Raw genomic sequence first — 21,162 nt, 5'->3', positions numbered from 1 at the left:
AAATTATTTCTTTCTAACTTAGCTCTATCAAAAGGTATTGTACTCCAAATTAAAAAAAAAAACTCATAACTCGCACTTATACTCAGCTCATAAAAAAACTCATGTATGTATGTTATAATTTATAAGGAAATAACTATTCCAAAACGTTCTACAGTGATATTAACTCAGCCGGTACATATTAAAGACCAAAAAACTCAGCAGATACAATTAGATCAAATATAAAAGTTATGATGGAAAGAAACCCCAAAAAAAAGGGAAACCTCAGAACAATCTCATTCTTGAACCTTTCTCTTTGATGAGAATCTTCCCAAATCAAATATCAAAACCTGAAGCTCATAAGCTGGGCTAACTAACTGGTTAGTAGGTAGGAATGAACATTCCAAAGAGTGACCATGGCAAAAACGGTTATCCAATTATTTTTGTTATTTCTTAACCCTGTATTGAATTATCCTCCATTCTTCAACTCAAAACGAAACAGGCTAAAAACCCATGTAACCTTATTATTAGGCTATAACTACAAGGAATTACCCTTCTGAGCAAGCAACAAGTCTTTCCATGCTTCATAAAACATCCATGTAATGCCAGAGGATGGCATAACCTTTAAACAGCTTGCACCCCATCCTCTGTAGAGACCCTTCAGACCTTCTTCTCGAACTACGTCTGAAAGTGCTGCCGCCATGTTTGGCGGGCACTTACCTTGCAAAGCTCCCACCATCAGGCGCTTCCTAGCCACCTCCAATGGGAAGCTAATTGTACTGGCAGTTAAACCTGAGTGTGCATAAAGAAGCTTTTAAGCATAAATCATTTATATTACCAATTTGGGTCTAATATAGGTATCTTCCGCAGGAAGCAATTCTGTTCGAGCTGGGAACATCCACATCATGGTGGGGCTAGCTCTCCTAGCGAGGGTTTTTTCCATATACAAGACTCGAACCCGAGACATTGCTTAGTGGGAACCAAACATGTACCACTTGAACCAGATATTCAATGATGTCTGCCCATCATTGTATAAATGTGGTTCAAGTGTTGGGTTAGAAAAACAAGCGAAACGGAAGCAAACAGAAGAATATTTCATGCAATCATATGCTTCATGCAACACGGTCATGTGAGAGTCTGGGCAAGATGGAGACCTATAAACAAAGAGAAGCATTAAAAAAATGTCTTAACAAGTAATAGAGAATCTCTTACCTGCAAGAGCTCCAACTAAAAGCATTTCTGGACGATTTAACGACTTCTTATTTTTGGTCTGGCAGTAAGATTTCTTTATCGTCTCATACATAAAGTAATAACATGTGCTGTATGGAAGCATGCCAACTAGAGTGGGCGCAAGACCGGCATAAAAAGCGCCAACACCACCGGCTTTATAAATATTTCTAATTGCAATGCCTAAATTAGGGTAGGCTTCAGGATTTACAGTGAGCCGATCCTGTAATAAAAAATCAGAAGACAATTAGAATCTAAAACAAGAGTAAAAGACAAGAAAAGAAAGCTTCAATAATTTCATGTTTTGGTCATTATTAGCTCAACAGTACAGAAAATATAAATGCTACTGATTGTGCCGTCAGTCATCATTCTAGTCTGATATATCTGATGTCCAAAGACAATATTAATACTTTTAACTTAGCATATAAGAGCCTGTTTGGAGATACGGACTTATTGAAGCTTATCTACTAGAAAATGCACTAAATAAGCTCCATAAGTGCTCTTTGGTTTGCATCGAAACGGGTAGATAGTTTTCTAATACCTTCAAAACTTCCAGGGGATGGCATACAAGTGTACTAGAAACTCCTGCAGCTGCTCCACCCACAGCAGCTGGTGAAATCCAAGATAAAGATAAGTTCAAATTGATGAAACCAATCTGCAACTTAGGGCCTTCATTCTGCTTCCACTTCTCTTGCACTGAGGTCATTGCCCGTTTTACACACTCAAATGTGCTAAGCTCAATGGCTTGTGTTGGAACTATACGAATCATATTGATCATGTTTCCAGTCCACAATCCTTGCCACCCCTGCTGCTCTATAACCTGAGCGAAACTACCGGTGATATTTCTCGACCCAACACCAACTATCATTCTTGTCCTGCGTAGATCACAGAGTATGAGCGAGGCAGTAAGTTCAAATAATGTATAACATTTCACAATCACACACTAGTGTTTTACACAACATTCAGTTATCCGGGATGGTAAAGATGTATTATTATACTTGAAGGAAAAATAAAGGTAAGCTACTACAGTTATGAAAGAATACACTAGCCACACCATGGCAGTGGCCCTTATCAATTTCTATTTTTAAGGAATAGAATTTACTAAAATGTGGTAGGATAAGAAATCATCCTTAAAGAATAGGCATAAAAACTTGAACTAATTATTCCTTTTTGTACTAAAAGTTTATAAGCCTTGGAAATAATTTGTGTAAAGTTGTTGAGAGATTAATAAAGAGTAAACCTGATAGTCTCAAGAGGAGCAAGTATAGCTTTTGTCATAGCCCCAGCTAGAGCCCCACTAATAAACTCACGAACTTCTCTGCTACCCAAGAAATCCTGAAAGAAAACAACAACTCTTGCCATTAAGAATCAAAGAAAAACCCTTCACAAATTAAATGAAGAAAACAGTGACTCACTGGGGGAAGTGCAAGGTGAGGTAATTGAAATCTTAAATCCAGGTCCATTTCAATCTCTTTCATGATGCTGAATACATCTCCGAAAACCCCTTGCCCATGCCCATGATGATGCAAATTGTTCTTCTTCTTCTGCGATTGAGATTCCAATGCCATTTTTGGTTCCTGTTTTTTGCAACAACAAAAAAAATGAAAACAAGATATTTTCCTTCTTCTTGTTTAGCTTTTGGTGAATTGATAGTTGGTGGTTCATATGCTACAAAAGAGAAAATAGTAATAGAAGGAGAAAAAAAGACAAGACAAACAAGTGTGAATTGACATGCCTGAGAGCGAGAGATTGAAGCAGAGGTTTTTGTTTTCGACCACATTCTGGGTAAGTTATGTTGTTTTTTTTCAACTCTTGTTCGCAATCTCTGATTGGTTTTAAATTTGAATGAATCCAAGTGAAGAGCACACTAGGAGTAGGAGGCGCAAACCAAACCTATCTTTTTTGCGCCGAACCGATATTTGTCTCTCTCCTCGTTTCAAACACTCGTCCCTTTCTATCTCTGCACGCTCCAAATCTTTATTCTCTATTTAATGGTCTAGAAAGAATGACAAGAGAAGTATTTTATTTTCCCATTTTACCTTTTTATCTCCTTTATTTCTGTTGAGATTCTAAACAAACATTTATAAGAATAATTTTTTTCTTTATAACAAGACCATTAATTAGAAACAAAGAGAATAGTACTACTATTTTCTTCGTACAAACTAAAACTAATATCAAGCCCATAATTATTATTTTTTTGTACACCAAAGTTAAAAGAAAAACAAAAAAGGACAAGAGCACCGAGCCAGCGTGTCAAAAACGATGTTTTTCAGTAGTTATCTGACAAAGCTGACAACGTCAGCAAGAGAATGTTCATGAATCACTAGGGTCGAGGAGCTTCTCGCACCTTCCTTCGTCCAAAATTATATCTTTGAATTTTTTTTTGCTACGAAGTAAAACAATTTCTATGCAAATTAATTTTAATATATAATGAGCATATTTGTTTACATGTGAAATAAATAAATGTATATAAAGATCAATATGAGAACTTAGATAATTGTGTTTTTGGGCTCTTTAGTTTAGTGATTTACAAATTTAAGTGTTTTATACATTATCAACTAGAAAATTTTAATTGTAAGATCTTTATAAATAACATTAAGTTATACATGAATAGTAACATCAGACTTGACTTTTTAATAATCCTACGGACTACATTCAAAGTTATAAAGTAACTTATAAATATATGTCATACACTTGACCCAACCATGAAGCATATGAGAAATCCTTTGAGCGTGGCTAAGTGCTTCTTCTTCCATCGATGCTTCAAATCCTTTCCATCGAGCCCTGGATGCCTAGGCATTTTCTTGCCTTGAGATCGATTTCAAAGTAGTTACTTTAGCTTGCATTTGAGTTAGGAGACCTTGGGCTTCTTCAAATGAATCTCACATGCCTTGATTTTAAACTAACTTTAAGGTATCGAGCCTCGAGTGATCTTGAAACTTCAGTTCAACATGTTATGTGAAGATGTATTTCGAACCACCCCTTTAAACATGCCATTCAAATTGGTCATGGCCTTTTAACATCTTGGACCAATCAAACCTTAAAATGAGTCTTTCCATGTTATAGCAAGCCTCATTATTTATAACAAGGTTTGAAATACATCTTCACATAAATTATGACAAGATTCGAAATAATGAGGCTTGTTATCACAACTCAAACCTTGTTATTACTCCACACTACTACAAGTTGGTTGAATAATGGCATTTGGACACAACCTTTCGTGGCGGTTATAAACCGGCCTTAAGTATCACTAGTATTGATGGGCCAATTGTCGACGAATTTGGAACCACTAAGCAATCTACCAACGATTTTGGCAAACCATTGTAATAATCACCGCCAGTCCCATAGGCTAAAGGCAGTTTAAACCACCCCTATATCTAGAGCATGATGTCAATTGATAGTACATTAAAGGCAACTTTTACCGCCACATCTATATGGCGAAATTCGTCAAAAATAGTAACAGCGGGTTTAACCACCACAACCTCAACATCGTAGAAAATTCAGCACATAATAGAATACATTAACACAAATTCAAGATAAGAACAATGGAAAGTGGCAGTTGTAGAGCTCTCTCACAAGCTGGTTCAAGCTACGAGAAAAAGGGACAAGGCTCTACTTGAGGCTTCAAGGCTCATGCACTCTGTGGCTGAGCCTCTACCTATCCCGCCCACATCACCTCCCTCCTACTATACACAAACATCAACATCCGTTTATTTCAAACAAATTTAAACTTGTAGAAACCAAAATTTCTGAGTTTAAACACACGAACTCCTTAGCTCTATAGACCCAGATGAGAACTTTCTGGTATGTAAGTAACCAACCAGACTGTCCCCAATTTCACATTTGGTTATGAGTGAAGTACCCTTTGTCTTTGAAACTTTCAGTGTTGATTTGGATGCCACTCTTGGTGCTTCTCCAAACAAGGAGCTTGATTTCAGACTTTGTCATTACAAACATCTTCATTTTAAACACTCATTTTCTGTTCTTCAATTTAGTGTCACAACTCATATCACAATACCTCACATAGAAGAAGCAACATAAAGTAAGAATATACTGCAAAACAGAATTTTCCAAGTGGAAAGATCTTGTGCATGTTTGATTTTAAGTTGAACTCAATTGAACACCAACGGAGGTCCGAGGTACCTTTCACGCTTCACGCATTACGAAGCCTTGTAGTGCGCATTCTCGAATTTCAATCCACCGAATGTAGTTTTCAACTGAAAACCAAACATGCCCTTCTCATTCAAATAGCAACTCTATTCTTATATTTTTCTTACACTGAAGCCAAAGGATGGAGGGTAGATACTCGAGAGTGCTTGGAGGAAACACTAGGAAGAAAAGCCCCGCGTGTGCAGCATGTTATCCCGGTTTCAATGGCTGCAAAAGCTATGTTCAAATGTTGTTTGTGCTTCTCTTATCAACACATGGAAGGATGTTGCTAAGAGTAGATTCTGCTTGTGGATTCTCCTCCCATTCTCCCATCGCCATACAGGTGTCAGACATTGAACTGTAATAGAAAATAAACTGATCATATCAGCTCCACTGGTTGTTATAATCTGATAAAATACCAGAATATACAGATAATATGCAATTGCTTACTTATTAAGTATTATGAACACTCCACAAAGAATGAATGTAGTTGCAACTAGAAACCGGTCAAACCACCCATTTTTAACAAATCTGCAATAAAACTTTGAAATTAAATATTACCACATGAAAGGATCCTTTGAGACAGTAACAATAAGCAAAGATATTAGCATCACCAAAATACTACAAGCAAACATAGCTTACATGAAGATTGCATGCTGATATCCAAGGATAGCCTAGAATGAAAAAAAAAAAATGTAGCAAAATTTTGAGCAAAAGTTCAAGAGCATAACTATTTATTTCAAAGTATTCAAGGCATTATCATGATTCATACTCAGTCCTATTATAGCCAGGTGAAGGTGAGAAGCATCAGTGCTTCCATCACAATCAAGTGTATCTGTTGCAGCATTCAGATCCCCAGTATATGGAAGTTAAGACCAAGAAAGCACTTTGTACCAGCTGAGTTTTCAACTACTTTTCATGTAACAATGACCATAGACATGAATGTGATGAAGGTCCAAGGCTTCGTAACTCCCCTTCAAGTCTTGCAACTTCCTTTTGAAAGTTGTGCGTTATCAATAAATTAAATTTTTTCGTAAAGGATTAAAAAGATTTGAGAGAGGGAGTTACCTTGAGTTGTAGGGGGAAAAGAATCAATTACCATAAAGGACTAATGAAAATAGAACAAGAAAATGTAATCTTCCTCGTACTGGTAACAAAACCTCTAAATTCTCTAAACAAAAGCCATGTCCGATGTGTGATCATGCCCCATAGTACTCATAAATGCATTCAAATTTTGTTACAAAATACCAACAAAGGGATCCAATTGTACTCTCAAAATGCATACCATATGTAGAAAAGTACAAAATACCAATAAACAAACCCAGCTGTAGTTTCAAAATGTTGACCAAATTAAGCTAATTATAGTTTTCAAAAGCTAGTCACCTACTTAAAAACATGAAGTACATTAACACATTCCCATTCTTACTATGGTTGACTAGTGCCGAGCTAAGTAGAAGCATCATCATCAGAAGTCTTCTGCAATAATAAAAACAAAATAAAGCTTATTATACAATGGATAGATTACAGAATAATACTAGACCATGTAGTAACAAGAGTAACTTACAGCATCATCAAGGCTAGTTGCGAGAAAAGACGGTATGGGCAATGACGCATTCATAAGTAGTTGAACAAGAAGCATCTCCATCTTCTTCAAATTTTCATCTCTTGTTTTTGACTTAGTCTTTAGTTCCTGGATTTCATTCTCTAGGTGTGCAATACGACTTTCTAAAGTCGTATTATTGAAGCTCGAAGAAGTACCACAAAAGCAATGGTATTTAGATCCAAACACTCGTGTCGGGAAAAATCCATCTCCCACACCTTGATGTTCTCTTACAAAAACTTGATCAGGAGAGTCATCACGTGAGATTTCCTTGGGAGCAGTTCCATGTTTCTCAATCTCAGCAACTTTTTCCTATATGATTCAAGTTATAAGATGTTAAGTATAAATGCTAAACAACAAAATAGGCACCCCTACTCACTGGTAGTCCAGTTTGGCTTATCTTTTGATCATAATCATATTTTCAAAAGTCAAGTATACATTCTACATAATTTGAATAACAAGTTTTACTATATTCAAATACATACTATCTCTGCCCGCTTTCTCTTGAGTTTTGTAGAGCCATTAGTGTGATTCATTGCAAGTTTGGCTCTATTCTTGGAATTTTGTTGACATATTGCCTACAAACAAGCACAAAGAAAAGTCAATTCTATTAGGATGGTAAATCATTTAAATATTGAGAAATCCGATTACCTTAGTTTTCTCCTCCAATCTATAACCTATAAAAGAAGCCCACTGTGTTGCTGCAATCCCTTTTGGGGGGAACCGGATATTCTCATCTCTTGTCTTTGTCACGTCATAATGTTCATTATATAATCTGAGCCTATGTTCCGTCCATTTTTTCCCTAGGTCTTTCATCACATAGGCTCTAGCTGCACCATCATGGACTGGGTCCCACCATAGCTTAGACTTAAATTACATGCCAATGTTAGATATGACAATATATTATAACTGCAACGAAGTATTATAGGTAACTAACAAGAAATTATTTACTTCAATACCTTAATGATTTCATCCCAAACACGATCCATATAGTCCTTCGGTACATGAGGCCAACATTTAAAGCTAATAGGTAAGAAACTGTGATTTATGGCTACTGGACCCAAGAAAACTCCCAACAGCCAATTGGCATTTGGTGCTTGGTTGGTTTCCATCAAAAGGAATTACAACCTTGTCTCCAGGTGGGAGGTAGTTAATGTCACTAACCTCCATAAGGATTTCTTTCACCTCCCCTTCATTATCTGGAAAGACAAAGTGTTAAACATTTAATATTAACTATATAAACTAATACATGAACTAACACCTGAACGAAATGTACGAAAATTAAGTTAAATGACATACTTCTCACTTGAACCATATGTTTATCAGCAGGTTGACCTTCAACGCCAGTTGAGGAATCAAGCTGTAGCTCCCCAATCTCATCATCCAAGAACGGTTCATGATCGGATGAATCGTGTGACGGCTGATGTGGCACCATATAAGATGAAGTGGATTGTATTTGTTTACCTTTCGCAGCCATACTTTGTATAAAAGAAGCATTAGATATATCATCAACAATAGAATTAAGAAGATTACAAATAACATCAAGAAGTTAAACTCACATCAAATACTACAAGAAGAAATAACAATAAGAGGAAAATGACAACTCTTGTTATTTATTTTAGTCAAATTCTACACATACACCAGGCCTAGACAATTGAGCTTCAATATTAGCAAGCGAAGAAGCTTAATGAAGTCATTCAAATTTCAAAGGTCAAAAGTTGCTGCCAATATAGCTAAGGAAAAAAAGCTTGCTAAGTTGTCTGAGACAGACTAGAATTTTGAGTCAGCAACAAAATCCACTTATTAATCTCGAAAACACGAATCCAATAAAAAAGGACTTTTCGCTTAATAGATTGCCTCCCGCAGGAGCTACTTAACAGTCCTTGGGATGTCAACTCAGGCTCCACCATCATGATCTGAATCGGGTTCTGTAGATGCTGGCAGTAGCCTTGCTTGGCGATTATAGACCAATTCAAACTTGAAGCATAATCTTCAACTAAAACCAATAATCAAACATCTAAACCTAACTAATTATTCAGCAAGAAACATTAAGCACAATACTATCTTTCTGTTCCCTAGAGCCTGTCTATATCTTTGTTTCATTCAATTTTTGCATGTAAATGAACTTGAAGCTCGAATTAGATCATTTCCAGGGGAATTGAATGGCTGAAATCATGCTACAGTACAAATTAACTAAGTGCTATAGTTCTCAAATGATACTGGCATGTCACAAACAGATTAAATTGATCTTCCCTAATCGCGGGAAGCCTAGTATAATTCTTCAAGTATAGGGATTCATAATTGAAGAACATCAACATCAATGCAGATTGAAATTGGTGGCAAGTGAACAAAAGCATTTAAATGAATATATCTCATAGCAGAAACAGATTTGAGAGGCTGACAAGAGAAAGCGAGTTACCTCAACTCAATTCAGAAAAATCAATACACATGAAACTACTACTACACTACGAATTGGAAAGTAAAAGAGAGCGAGAGAGAGAGAAATGCATGCAAGAAGATCGGCGACGGAGGGTGATGCTGCTGCAGGCAAAGCAAACCGCAACGCTGCAACCGATTGGCGACGGAGAGAGAGTTTCACGGTGCTTTCCGGTGGAGTTTGCGAGCCAAGGGAAAAGGGTTTCTAAATTATGCTTGGAAGGGAAAACAAACATACCCGGTTAATTGAAAATGCTAAAATAAAAATATAATTTTTTTAGCGGCAGTTCCAACCGCCCCTAAACGCTAAAGTTTTTGCTGTGATATATGAAGAAAATCTTGAACATACCCAAAAAGCCCTCTTACTCTTCCAACGTTCCACCCACCCCAAAACCAAGGGTTAGAATTATGGTGATGATATGATAGTACTTTCTTCATCTTTAATGAAGAAGGAACACATAAAGGGCTTGGGTAAGAGGATAAAGTTACCTCTAAGAACACTGAGGATGCTCAAGCCCAACAAAACTCATGTTTTGCTAAAGAAAGTTGTTCAATCAAAGCCTGCTCCTCAATCAACTTCTAATCCCAACATAGGGGTGAGCTTTAAATTATAATTTTGAATTCTTTACCATTTGAACCCAATTAATGTGTACTCTAGTGTTTGTGTTAAGTCTAAACATCGAATCTAGAAATCTCTTAATGTATTTTGATGATAACAAGATAATCGTTGCTTATAAAAAAAAACAAGATAACTGTCATAAATAAAATCAAGCAAGCTTGCACTAACACTCTAAACAGACATGTTTCGAAATTTCAAGAACAATATTTTCTAGCATTACATCATCTAAAAGACATACAACATCGTCCTACAAAATTGAAAGACATCGTTTCACCGCCAAGCTTACATTGTCTTACTTATATGTGTGAAGACAACCTCGACGGTCGACTTTATGTCATATATGTAGTGAATCTAGTGATTGCATCATTTATGGTCTACAACATTTGTTTTTTTTTTTTGATAAGCAAAACTGTATTAGATGATAGAGTACAAGGGGTACACCAACCCAAATATAAAGAGGAACAAGAAACAAATAAAAGAGGAACGAGACAAGGAACAAACAGAACCAACAAAAAGAAAAGCTAACAGTAAAACTTAATTCCCACAAGCTAATGCACTCCCAACGTAGTGACACTAGTACCCAACTAACCAGCACTAAAAACCAAGATTCCCACAATTCTCAGACCTGCACCGAGTGATACCATTATGCAGAAAAAAGAAACTAATCAGCCACCAAGCACTGAGAGCAATCCACCATTACCACAATGAAAGCTCCCACATCCATTAAGCAACAAACCCCCACTAATCAGTCTACAACATTTGTACACAGTCTTTTCTCTATCCCCATCTATTCATAGTACATTGTACGAATACCTACAATGAGTAAGAGATTACTACCTCTATGTTAGAGACTAAAAAGCTTTTGTCTTATTCTACTAACCTTTAGACAAAGAGTCTTTGGGCAAATAGTATGCTCTTTGAGGTTGGAGGCATCAAATATGGGAAAAGATTTCTTTGTGTAACATTACACAACCAAACAAATTATCCCTTTTACCCTTATTTCAAAAATTAATTTCACCTTTATTCTTTCCATCATCCTCCGCCACAACCACCAGTCCACCACCGAGCTCAACCGCAGTTCCACCATGATCACACCACTGCAAGCTTCACACCCAGTGAACCAAATCTCTTCCCTCTTCTCCTCTACGACCACTGCACCGCTCTCTTCAACATTAAAGTTTGAATCTTTTTCCATTTTACATAACCAGATCTCATTCTTTAAGAGCCCCTTTGTCTCAACAACCCATTTTCGAAACCATCTGTTTCAGAACCTTCAACCAATTTAAAGAAATCATTTTTCGATTATGAATCAGAAACTGGTGCCCAGTGAACTTACAAAACCAACCACCACAACCTATGAATCAAAATGCAAGCTTTGCATAAAAGAGAGTGAAAGGAAGGAACTTTTAGCATATATTTTTTTCAAAAATGGAATGGTTGGTACAACACATTCACCAAGGCTACTATAGTACACAAGCGGCCATTTAATGGACAATAGAGATTGGTATGAACCAATCTACTATAGACAGACTTAGCTTGTGTCCTAATAGACATTGGTACTAGCTTGAATTAAGAATTTTACGTAGTTAACATGCATTATAGATAAAATGCACACATTCATAGAACTATCTATATATATATATGTAAAGCACACTTGTGTTTTTGCATGCAATTAATGTATTAAACCATAAAAGCTCACATACCTTTATATTAAATACATTAAAAAAAATTTAATAAACTAAAAACTGAAAAAAATTGTATTATAAAAACCTATTCAACTACTTATATTAAATAACAACATTCATAGACTTAAAATTGACTTGAGCTTTGCATTTGACAAATTTAAAAAATAAAATTAAAAAAATAATATTTATTAATAAATTATTTAGATAAAATACTTTTAAAATAAAAAAATTTCTATCAATATATATCTATCTATATTGTACTTGGGACTCTTATTTCCCAAAGTAATTATATATATATATATATATTTGGTTTTTCCAAAAAAAATATATCTATCTACCTATATCTATCTATCTATCTATATCTATCTATCTATATATATATGTAAAGCTCACTTGAGCTATAAATATTAAATGCATTAAAGAATGAAATTTAAACAAATTTTTATTCAACTTTCAATATACATCCACTCATTATTAATTATTAATGAGTAATTGTTAAACTTTTCAATTTCTCATATTTTAAATTAAATATTAATATTATTTTAATTTTAATTATTAACTACTACCAGAGATAATTTTTAAATTATAATAATAACTGAAATTGACTAACTTTTCATTAATAATTTTTTTGATTTATTTGTGCTTCCTAAAAAAAATTAGATAGTTAATAGTAATTGTTTTTTTAAAGCAATAAAGATTGATATTAAAAATGAATAAATTTGTCTAAGTCATTAGCTATTTAACTACCAACTAAAATGTATAACTCAATTGAAATTTTATTATAAATACAACAAAAAAACAAAAAAAATATTTGTATTATATATATATATTTTTTTTGATAAGCAAAGAAAATATATTGAATGAAGTACAAGGGGTACTTCAACCCAATACAAAGAGGAAGAGTGAAAAAGAAGAAGAAGAAGTAATGGAGCAGAAATATCTCAGAACCTAAAGACTCCCCCGCCCAATGGAGGCACAACTTAATAAAATATGCCTCATTAAAACCTTACCAGGAAAACCCCCTTGAGAAAAACCTGGAGAAGGAAAAAGAGTACATATTTTAGAAAGCCAAAGCGACACCACCAAAGGGAATTACAAAACCCACCCACTAGTTCCACTAGTTGAAGGCAGAGTAATTGCAAGGCCCAAATTCCAGCTCAAAAGATGCCAAATCCATTTCAGTGCGAAACATGATGAGATACTGTCAACACAAAGCAGAACTTGACTCCACCACAAGCCACCCTTTTGTCAATACAGCACCTTGCAAAGGTCCAATAACTTGATTACACCAATTGCAAGAGTACAACGGCCCTGCCAGTTTCAGCAGTATAGAAAATCCCATTGTATATTCATCCATGTAATAATAAATTCATCATAGCATTCATACACCCCTGCAAACAAACATACATACATTCCCTGCAATCAAACACTTTAGCTTCCAAGAGTGACACCCGAACATTGGGATACAGTAGCCTTAATCCCATGCTACAGACTTCACCTCCACACACAATCTTAACCAATATCAAAAAATTCACAAACCAAACAATTTGTATTATATATACATTAAACTAAACTAAAAACTGATCAATACATTTTTTAGATTAATTAGTTAGTCAATTAATTTTCATGTTTGTTGTATAAGGTAGAATAGAACATGACAAAAGACTCCTGAAATTTAACACTTTAGTTCTCTAAAAAAGAGTGAAGAAAAATGAAACAAGACACTCTAATATAAAAAAAACCATACTTTTATTTGAGGTAGGAAGGTTAATACGAGTTAATACAACGATTTGATAAAATACTAGTGTTTTTTACCCGCGCGTTGCACGGGAAATTTGTCTATTGTATTTGATACATCGATTAATATTTTAAATTATAAAATATTTAAAATGCTAAGAATGTAAGAACAATCATAATAAAGATGTAGATAATTAAAGAGCACAAATTTAGACACTCAATTCTAGTATTTTGTAAGCATACACTGAATAGACTAATATAAAGATTTTGAAAAACATAAAAGTTATTAGGCCAAAATATTTAAGTTTTGCATATATGAGGTATAACTGAATTTTGTTTTTGCCTTAAGGTTTTGAGTGACAAATGTGGTGTCCAATCCACTTTGGTGTGCTCTGTGCTCATGTAAGCCATGATCCCCAGTTTATCCGCAAGGAAGTGATGCCAACAACCTTTGATGCTTTGTTTGACATGATTTACAATAAATAAAAAACTGAATTTTGGTTGCGAAGATATATACTTGTGTTGCATAAAGGGTATTGCTTTTGTGTTTTAGATATGTAACAATACATAAATATATAATTATTGTTTACATTATTAAAAATACACTTAAGTTATATAAAAATGTTTTTTTTTTAACTATGTGTACACATTTTTCATTTATCATGTAAAATGTTCCTTCCCGTGAGATCTCATAACTCGAATATGTTAGCACTAATAAATTTAGGTCATAAATCTATAGTACATATGTATTCATATTTTTTATTCCTCATACTATTTTAACTATCAAACTATTATAGTTATATACATATATAAATATACCCTCTTAAATTTTTTTAAAAATACTAAAATTAATTATATTAATTTTTTTTCTATTAATTTTAACACAATCATTTTCATATAAAATATCCCTTCGTGGAAGACGTTTACTCCTTCCAACACCATGTCCAAGAACTACGAAATTCAACAACATAGAGTATGCTCTTCGTATCTAGCATTTTACTCTGTATGCTTACCTGACATTCTTTTTTCTATGCTTTACTTCGAGTGAAACCCAACGCAAGTCAAACCTTCTAATGTGATTTCAGGTAACAATATAATAAAATATAGAACCTTCAAACATCTCGTCCTACAAATCTCAAATTGTAATATTCATATATACTTGCTCAATCCTAAGTTCTTGGCCATATCTAAAAGAAATGAGTCATGTTTATCTCAACTACTCTTATGGTAAGAGCCCTTTTAAGCCAACATATGCATGTCGCACTCAGTAGTACCTGCAGGTACTTGATCTTCAAGTTCTTGTTTGAATTGTTAAGAGCCTCTCTTGGCGGCTCAAGGAGGAGACCTTCAAGACCGTTTAAAGAAGCTCCCTTGGTCAATCTTGAAAACTGGCAAAGCTTCCTCTTGGGTGAAAAATCCACCAAACACTTATTGTCAGACCAATTTTCCCCAATGCTACAAAGATTGAGTCATACCTCCTAGAGTTTGAAATAAGGTGGTTAGTTAAGCTTAAATATCACCCAAAAGCAAACCTAGAGTTTGATATTTGAAAAAAGTAAAATATCACATTTCACAGGGCATGGCCTCAATTAAATCATTTCTCAAAAGCTGTTATAAAACAAAGCCTTAAATCTCAATCAAAGCTTGAATCAAATATTCACACCAGATTAGTAATTACTATTTTTATAACCTTAGTTTTATCAGTGCAAGAAAAACCAAAAACATATAGCATAAAAAGATGTAGCACAAACAAAAGGTTTTAAAGACATAAAAATATAATTCGATAGAATTTCTAGTTTGACATCTTTTGGCACCAGATTTGGATCAAGCAACCCATCATTTACACAAAAACTTAAAAGGGTACAACACAAAGCATATAAAATACTGCATTTATCGGGATTTATAAATAAATTTGAAATCTGTAATAAGTGACAAATCCAACAATATTCACAAATCCAATTTTGAAAATATGAAGTATGGGCAAATTTACCAAAACTTAAAAGCAAGAGTTACCAAAGTTACCAATAGAAAAGTCTCAGCGATGAACTCTATACTATTTTCAAATATTCATGCTCTGAAATCTCTTTATTCAATAAGAGGAAGACATTCCCAGAATCATATGAGCCGCTTACATATTTGATCTAAAATGAAGAGAAAGGGAAACATAAAATGATTATTTAAAACCAATCAGAATATACATTTGCTGAAAAATCACCACAGAATATCAACGAATAGTGTAAAGAAGCCAAAACTTAGGCATATGTAAAAAATTCAGATATTTTGAAGAAAACAGAAAATATAGGATCTCTAAATCCTGATTAAATAGGTAACCTGCTGCTAGCACATTCTAATCCTGATTTCTTGCAATAAAGAAACTAACTCAGCATCCACCTGAAGGTGTGAAAAACGACTAGAAGGGGGGGTTGAATAGCGTTTTCAAGATAAAGCTTCCACCTTAAAGATTTTGACAAATCTTTCGAGAACTTAAGTGCTAAAGATAAGAGATAGAAAAGCACACAAGTATTTTATCCTGGTTCACTTGATAAATCCCTCAAGCTAATCCAGTCCACCCGTTAAGGTGATTTATTCCTTCTTAGAATGAAGGCAATCCACTAATCAGATAATTGTTACAACTGCACTTGAAACATACAAGTGACTAACAATACACTGACTTAGCTCACACTAAGATTCACTCTCTTAGTCTTCTCTAGGATCCGATCAACCTTGATCTCCTAAAGGAATCACCACTAAGATTCACTCTCTTAGTCTTCTTAAGGATACTGACCTACCCGGTCCCTTAAGGAAAATCAAACAACTGTTTGAGGTTGGTGTTTACAAAGGTTTGCTTCTAAATAAGCTGAGTGTAAACTAAAAAAGAACAGATGAAGAAAGTAGAGGCTTGAATCTTTTCTTGTATTGCAGCTCTTGGTTTCTCTCTCTTAGCTTTCTTCTTTTCTTCAGCCTTTTATAGTCCAAGGTGCAAAGGATATTTCTGTTGAGAGAATATGACCGTTGGAGGGCATTTCTGGAACTTCCAGAACCTGCTGTGGCTGAACCTTGGTAGGTAGGCTTGTCCGAATAGTACACTGTTCTTGTACTTCTTGATAGAGACATTTGCCTTTAACCAATGACTTCTGATCAGAGTTATGCTTCGTGTTGGAACTTGTGAAGCTTGGTGATCAGAGTCAGAGGGATGCTTGGATCCTCTAACCTTCGTACCTTCTGCTTCAGGACCTTCAGAGCTTCTGGACCTTCAGAGCCTCTGGTCCCTCAGAGCTTCTGGTCTTCAGATCTTCTGATCCTCAGATCTTCTGATCCTCTGATCTTCTGATCCTCTGATCCTCAGATCCTCAGATCCTCTGATCCTCAGATCCTCTGATCCTCAGATCTTCTGATCTTCAGAACTTCTGACGAATATATCTTCTGGTGTCAGAATCAGAACCTGTTTGTCAAAACACTCAAGACAAACATTAGAGTATCATAGTTGTTCATCCACAAATAAATACTTGTTATCATCAAAACATAGAGTTGTACCACATGACCAAATCTTGATCTTACACCACCTCTATGGACAGTTTTTGAAATAAATCAATAGATTGGCATGTCACTATATAAATACATATTCAACATAGCAAGGGAACACGTCTACATACTCCATGGATTGAACAAAAGAAGTTATTAAACAAATTAAGAATTGAAAGAGGACGCGCTGTTAACATTATATATCAGGTAAGATAATGAGTGATTAATATATAGTAAAAGATGCCAGACAGAAAGAGCTAGAGCATGGTACCTTTCTCTTTTAGTAATAGTCCGAGAGAGCAATTATTCCAATCAATTACCATAAGCTGTCAAATCCCCTGAAACAAAAAGAGCAAATGAAAGGCAGTCTAAAATCGATGAATTTCACTCACTTTTATTGTGACTTGAGAGGGACTTTTCTTAGCAAAAATGAAGAGGAAGGGAAACATAAAATGATTATTTTAGGCCAATCATATTTTAAGCAAGCTCCAAAGCAGTAATTGTTGTGAACATGAAACACATGAGCAGCACCCCTGTAGCATCCATTGACATTAATTTACACGATATCTAGCTGAACTTTATGTTATTCGTCCTATATAAAAATATGTACCACCCTAAAGGGCCATCCTGCACAAAACCAAAAGGGCTATAAAATGAAAAGCTGCATAGAATACTCAAATAACCTATAAAAAACTATTGCTAAATGTTGTTCCATTCCATCCAACATGAGCAGCACCCCTGTAGCATCCATTGACATTAATTTACACGATATCTAGTTGAAGTTTATGTACCACCCTAAAGGGTCATCCTGCCCAAAACCAAAAGGGCTATAAAATGAAAAGCTGCATAGAATAGTCAAATACCTATAAAAAACTATTGCTAAATGTTGTTCCATTCCATCCAGTCTATGGATAACCTGTTTGTAGTACCATCCTGCTTTAACAATGTCAGAGACATTATTCACAATTATGAGATTTGTTCTCTTTAAAGTACTAATCCCACATGCACCAAGGACTGATTCTACAATGTTCAATGAAGAACTTGGTAGGGTTGGCAAAGCTTTGCCGCAACTTCAATAGTCAAATTCTTGAACCCTACTTATATAGTTGGAGCTTTGCTCACAAGACCAAAGGGAATAGAAATAATCAATCAGTTTAAATCATCTGTGTATTTTATTGGCATAAAATATATGCTTCAATGATTTGATTTTATTCTTCTAAAAGTTATTACAGGACATAAACAGCAGCTAAAAGGTTAGCCTCAAAGTAAAATGCTTCACTGTTGCAGTTAAAAGGTTGGCCTCAAAGTGAAAATCTTGACACATAGCTACATAAACAAAGGACATAAAAGAAGTAAAAAATGAAGCTCTGCTGCCTTAAACCACATTGTTAGAGAAAGAGAAAAGCAAATTAAAAAATAAACAAAAAACAACAGCAAAAAATAAACAAAAATGCAGTCTAAATGGCAAAACAAAGAGAAACTAAACTCCAGTGTACATAATTAGCATTATTTAGAAGAAAAAATCATACCACAACATGTAGATGTTACCTTTAACCTTATAATTATTAATCAATAAATTAAGTAAAAAGGCATAGTATCAATAACAGAGGAGCATAAGTTTAAGAAATTAAATAACCTTATAATTTCTTTAACCTATTTTATTATATAGCTCCTTTAACTATATAAACTAATCAAGCAATAAGGCATATGGAGTTAACATTCTAAAAGAGAAAATTTAACTAATATAGTCATTGATATGATGTATAGTAGTTTCATGAAAGACAAACTAAAGAAATTAAAAATTCTTACTTCTTTTCAATAACCAAACACAACAAATTAGAGATCAAAATAAATGAGAATGAAATAGAAGGAATGGTGGAGTATCTGCAAGCATCTATGACTGAGATCATTCATGTTAGTAAAAAGAGGAAGGCCTGCCTTGCATTAATAGCAGTCTGCAGACAAATAAATACAAAAAAAAGTGGGAATTTGCAGGGACCATGCTCTCAATGGCTTGCTTCTCCTCCATAAACATCCTTCTCCTCCCATGTTTGTTCAGTATAAGTCACCTTAGTAAGCTCCTCCAACCATAAAAAGTTGCTCCGACCGCTTTGGGTTTTCGGAACAGAAATGGTAATCTCTACATGACTTTCACCAACCATTATGCACTTGCCCTTATATAAAAAAAAAACAAACCATGCTGCAATTTTACACACTCTGCATTGTCCAATGACTTGACCAAATACATGTAGATAAGTATTTATAAAAAACAGAAGCAAGATTATCAGAGTTCCTTGAAACCATCATCTTGTGGCATAGAAGTTCACCAAGAGAAACCCATCTGGACATCTACCTTGCCATTTTTAAATTGTATTAAGGAGTTAACTTAGGTTATGTGCAATTATGAGAAGGAGAAATCAGGGGGATAGATCATGAGAAGGACCAAAAGGAGAAATCAGGGGGTGGTGTAAGTATGGAGTAATGTAGGTCATAAAACATTTATAGTAATTTGACTTTTCAATTACTATCAGAGACATAATCAGGGAATAAAATCAATGATGGCTAATAACCAATAGCTAATTTAATCTACAGTGACCACTGCCATCTCCTAAGCTTATGGAAGTCAGAATCATAAAACTTTTTCTCAATGTCGTTCCCTAAGCACATTAACAGTATCACTGCCATACCATTTCGGTGTTTCACTCTTCAAAACAATAAGATTAAAAAATGAAAGAAAACCAAAACACAGGTTCTCAATTGCTGAAATGCTACAGGTTTTTATAATACTAACTACCTCATAAATGAATCAGATAGATAGTGAGCATAAATGATAACTAACCTAATCACTTAATTACAGAGGGACTAAAGTTAAACTAACTAAGCCACTTATCTATCTAAGTCACTGATTTTTGTTTGTGTAATATTGTTTCTGCATCATCCTCTCTATCTGGTTAACTTGTGAAGAAGACAAAAAGAAGATAAAAAGGTCATACTAATAGAGCTTTCTTTAGATACCAATTGTCAAAATTGTTCGGATGTTAAAAATCTCTCCTAACAATCAAAGTAGCAAATAGATATGTAAAGAGTTGTATGAAAGAGGTAAGATAAGTAGGTCAATGTTCAAATTTGCAACAATTAAATACTCATACATCCATCAAAGGTATCTTAATACTGAGGCTTGGCTACGGCAGCCATGGGCATTAGACCAAGATGGAGTAAATGGATTTCTAAATAGGATTAACAACAAAACTTAGGATTCTGAAAAGAGAGAAACATTAGAATGCTCTTCATTTTCACACTTGAAACCAAAAATTTAGGTGCAAAGTATATCAGAAAGTATGAAAGGGGCAGAAAACCTTACATGTTCTCCAATCTTTTTACCAACAATAAAATGGGAAGAATGTTTCACCATCTCAAACAGTTTGCCACCTCTTCTCTGACTCCAGCAATAGCTTCAATAGCTTTTAACATTACATTGTGTTTTCTATCTTTGCTAGCACCATCCTCCAAAAGAAAAAAGTTTTGACTTATCCTTGATTCGTTCAAGGTGCAAATGCTCTTCATTTTCCTTTGCTCTAAAGAAGAGAGTTCTTCTGAGCATCATGATTAAAAAAATACAGTCTATACATTATGATTGCAGAAAATTGGGGAATCCAGACGTTTCAAAACATTTTTTTTGGAAAAAGAAAATACAACTTCTTGCAAATGTTCATTAATCATCACATTAAAGAGATAAAAGCTAAATACTCTAGGCCAAAAGAATAATCCAAATTGCATCTGGATACAGAACTGATCTCTTCAGGTATGAAAGTTCAGCCATGTGAGATGCCATAAAATGAGTGAAATTAAACTTATTCCAGAGGAGAGAGTAAGCAGTGTAAAGTCACTTGTCAGACCGAAGTTATTTGATTCTATACACATTTGAGAAACTCAGTTCTTTTATTTAATTTAAAAATCCCGTGAGTGCATCAAAATTAAACTCATATTTTTCCACTAATGCAATCAAACATGATAGGGGTGTGTGAATGAGCGTGTTTCACCTGAGCATTAGGACTCGGCTAACATCTTTCTTGGCAGATGAATCTCCACCCTTGGCTCCTGAATCCTTGGTATGACCCTGAAACACCACCAAATGAAAAAACCATAACATAATATGCTTAGAAGCACATCAGCGAACCGTAGCCAAACAGAAACAACTCCAAAACAGAGTA

At 34.6% G+C, this 21,162-nt stretch overlaps 2 protein-coding genes across 5 annotated transcripts; both read right to left on the bottom strand.

The window, feature by feature from the left end:
• Positions 1 to 104: 104 nt before the first annotated feature.
• Positions 105 to 3,166, bottom strand: LOC130745645 (probable mitochondrial adenine nucleotide transporter BTL1). Its single transcript, XM_057598006.1, has 6 exons — positions 2,939 to 3,166; positions 2,619 to 2,780; positions 2,444 to 2,538; positions 1,745 to 2,078; positions 1,189 to 1,426; positions 105 to 768 (listed from the first exon to the last, which is right to left on the bottom strand). Exons 1-6 carry the CDS (start codon positions 2,981 to 2,983, stop codon positions 515 to 517), a joined length of 1,128 nt encoding a protein of 375 aa, XP_057453989.1. The 5' UTR covers positions 2,984 to 3,166; the 3' UTR covers positions 105 to 514.
• A 1,977-nt stretch (positions 3,167 to 5,143) lies between these two features.
• On the bottom strand, positions 5,144 to 9,786 carry LOC130745643 (uncharacterized). 4 transcript variants are annotated; one of them, XM_057598004.1, is made up of 9 exons: positions 8,252 to 9,785; positions 7,912 to 8,151; positions 7,604 to 7,819; positions 7,438 to 7,530; positions 6,917 to 7,264; positions 6,125 to 6,828; positions 5,995 to 6,026; positions 5,803 to 5,883; positions 5,144 to 5,710 (listed from the first exon to the last, which is right to left on the bottom strand). In XM_057598004.1, the coding sequence occupies exons 2-6, from the start codon at positions 8,062 to 8,064 to the stop codon at positions 6,799 to 6,801; spliced, it is 840 nt and encodes a 279-aa protein (XP_057453987.1). In that variant the 5' UTR covers positions 8,065 to 8,151; positions 8,252 to 9,785; the 3' UTR covers positions 5,144 to 5,710; positions 5,803 to 5,883; positions 5,995 to 6,026; positions 6,125 to 6,798. The 4 variants fall into 4 exon arrangements, with proteins under 4 accessions (XP_057453987.1, XP_057453986.1, XP_057453985.1 ...); XM_057598003.1 differs by lacking the exon at positions 5,995 to 6,026 and having other exon boundaries at positions 6,740 to 6,828; positions 8,252 to 9,786; XM_057598002.1 differs by lacking the exon at positions 5,995 to 6,026 and having other exon boundaries at positions 6,779 to 6,828; positions 8,252 to 9,786.
• Between the last annotated feature and the right edge of the window lie 11,376 nt (positions 9,787 to 21,162).

The sequence above is a fragment of the Lotus japonicus genome, chromosome 3 (assembly GCF_012489685.1).
Source record: "Lotus japonicus ecotype B-129 chromosome 3, LjGifu_v1.2".
Taxonomy (NCBI): domain Eukaryota; kingdom Viridiplantae; phylum Streptophyta; class Magnoliopsida; order Fabales; family Fabaceae; genus Lotus; species Lotus japonicus.
This window is presented reverse-complemented; position numbering and strand designations above follow the sequence as displayed.

Excerpts from the sequence above, each read along its gene's own strand:
- LOC130745645 (XM_057598006.1), bottom strand. The coding sequence starts at position 2,983 with ATGTGGTCGAAAACAAAAACCTCTGCTTCAATCTCTCGCTCTCAG. Across the intron at positions 1,427-1,744 it reads ATCCCCTGGAAGTTTTGAAG|GATCGGCTCACTGTAAATCC; the intron begins GTATTAGAAAAC and ends TTTTTATTACAG. Across the intron at positions 769-1,188 it reads TTTAGTTGGAGCTCTTGCAG|GTTTAACTGCCAGTACAATT; the intron begins GTAAGAGATTCT and ends ATGCACACTCAG.
- LOC130745643 (XM_057598003.1), bottom strand. The coding sequence starts at position 8,064 with ATGGAAACCAACCAAGCACCAAATGCCAATTGGCTGTTGGGAGTTTTC. Across the intron at positions 7,265-7,437 it reads AGAGAAAGCGGGCAGAGATA|GAAAAAGTTGCTGAGATTGA; the intron begins GTATGTATTTGA and ends TGAATCATATAG. Across the intron at positions 6,829-6,916 it reads CAACTAGCCTTGATGATGCT|AAGACTTCTGATGATGATGC; the intron begins GTAAGTTACTCT and ends TTATTATTGCAG.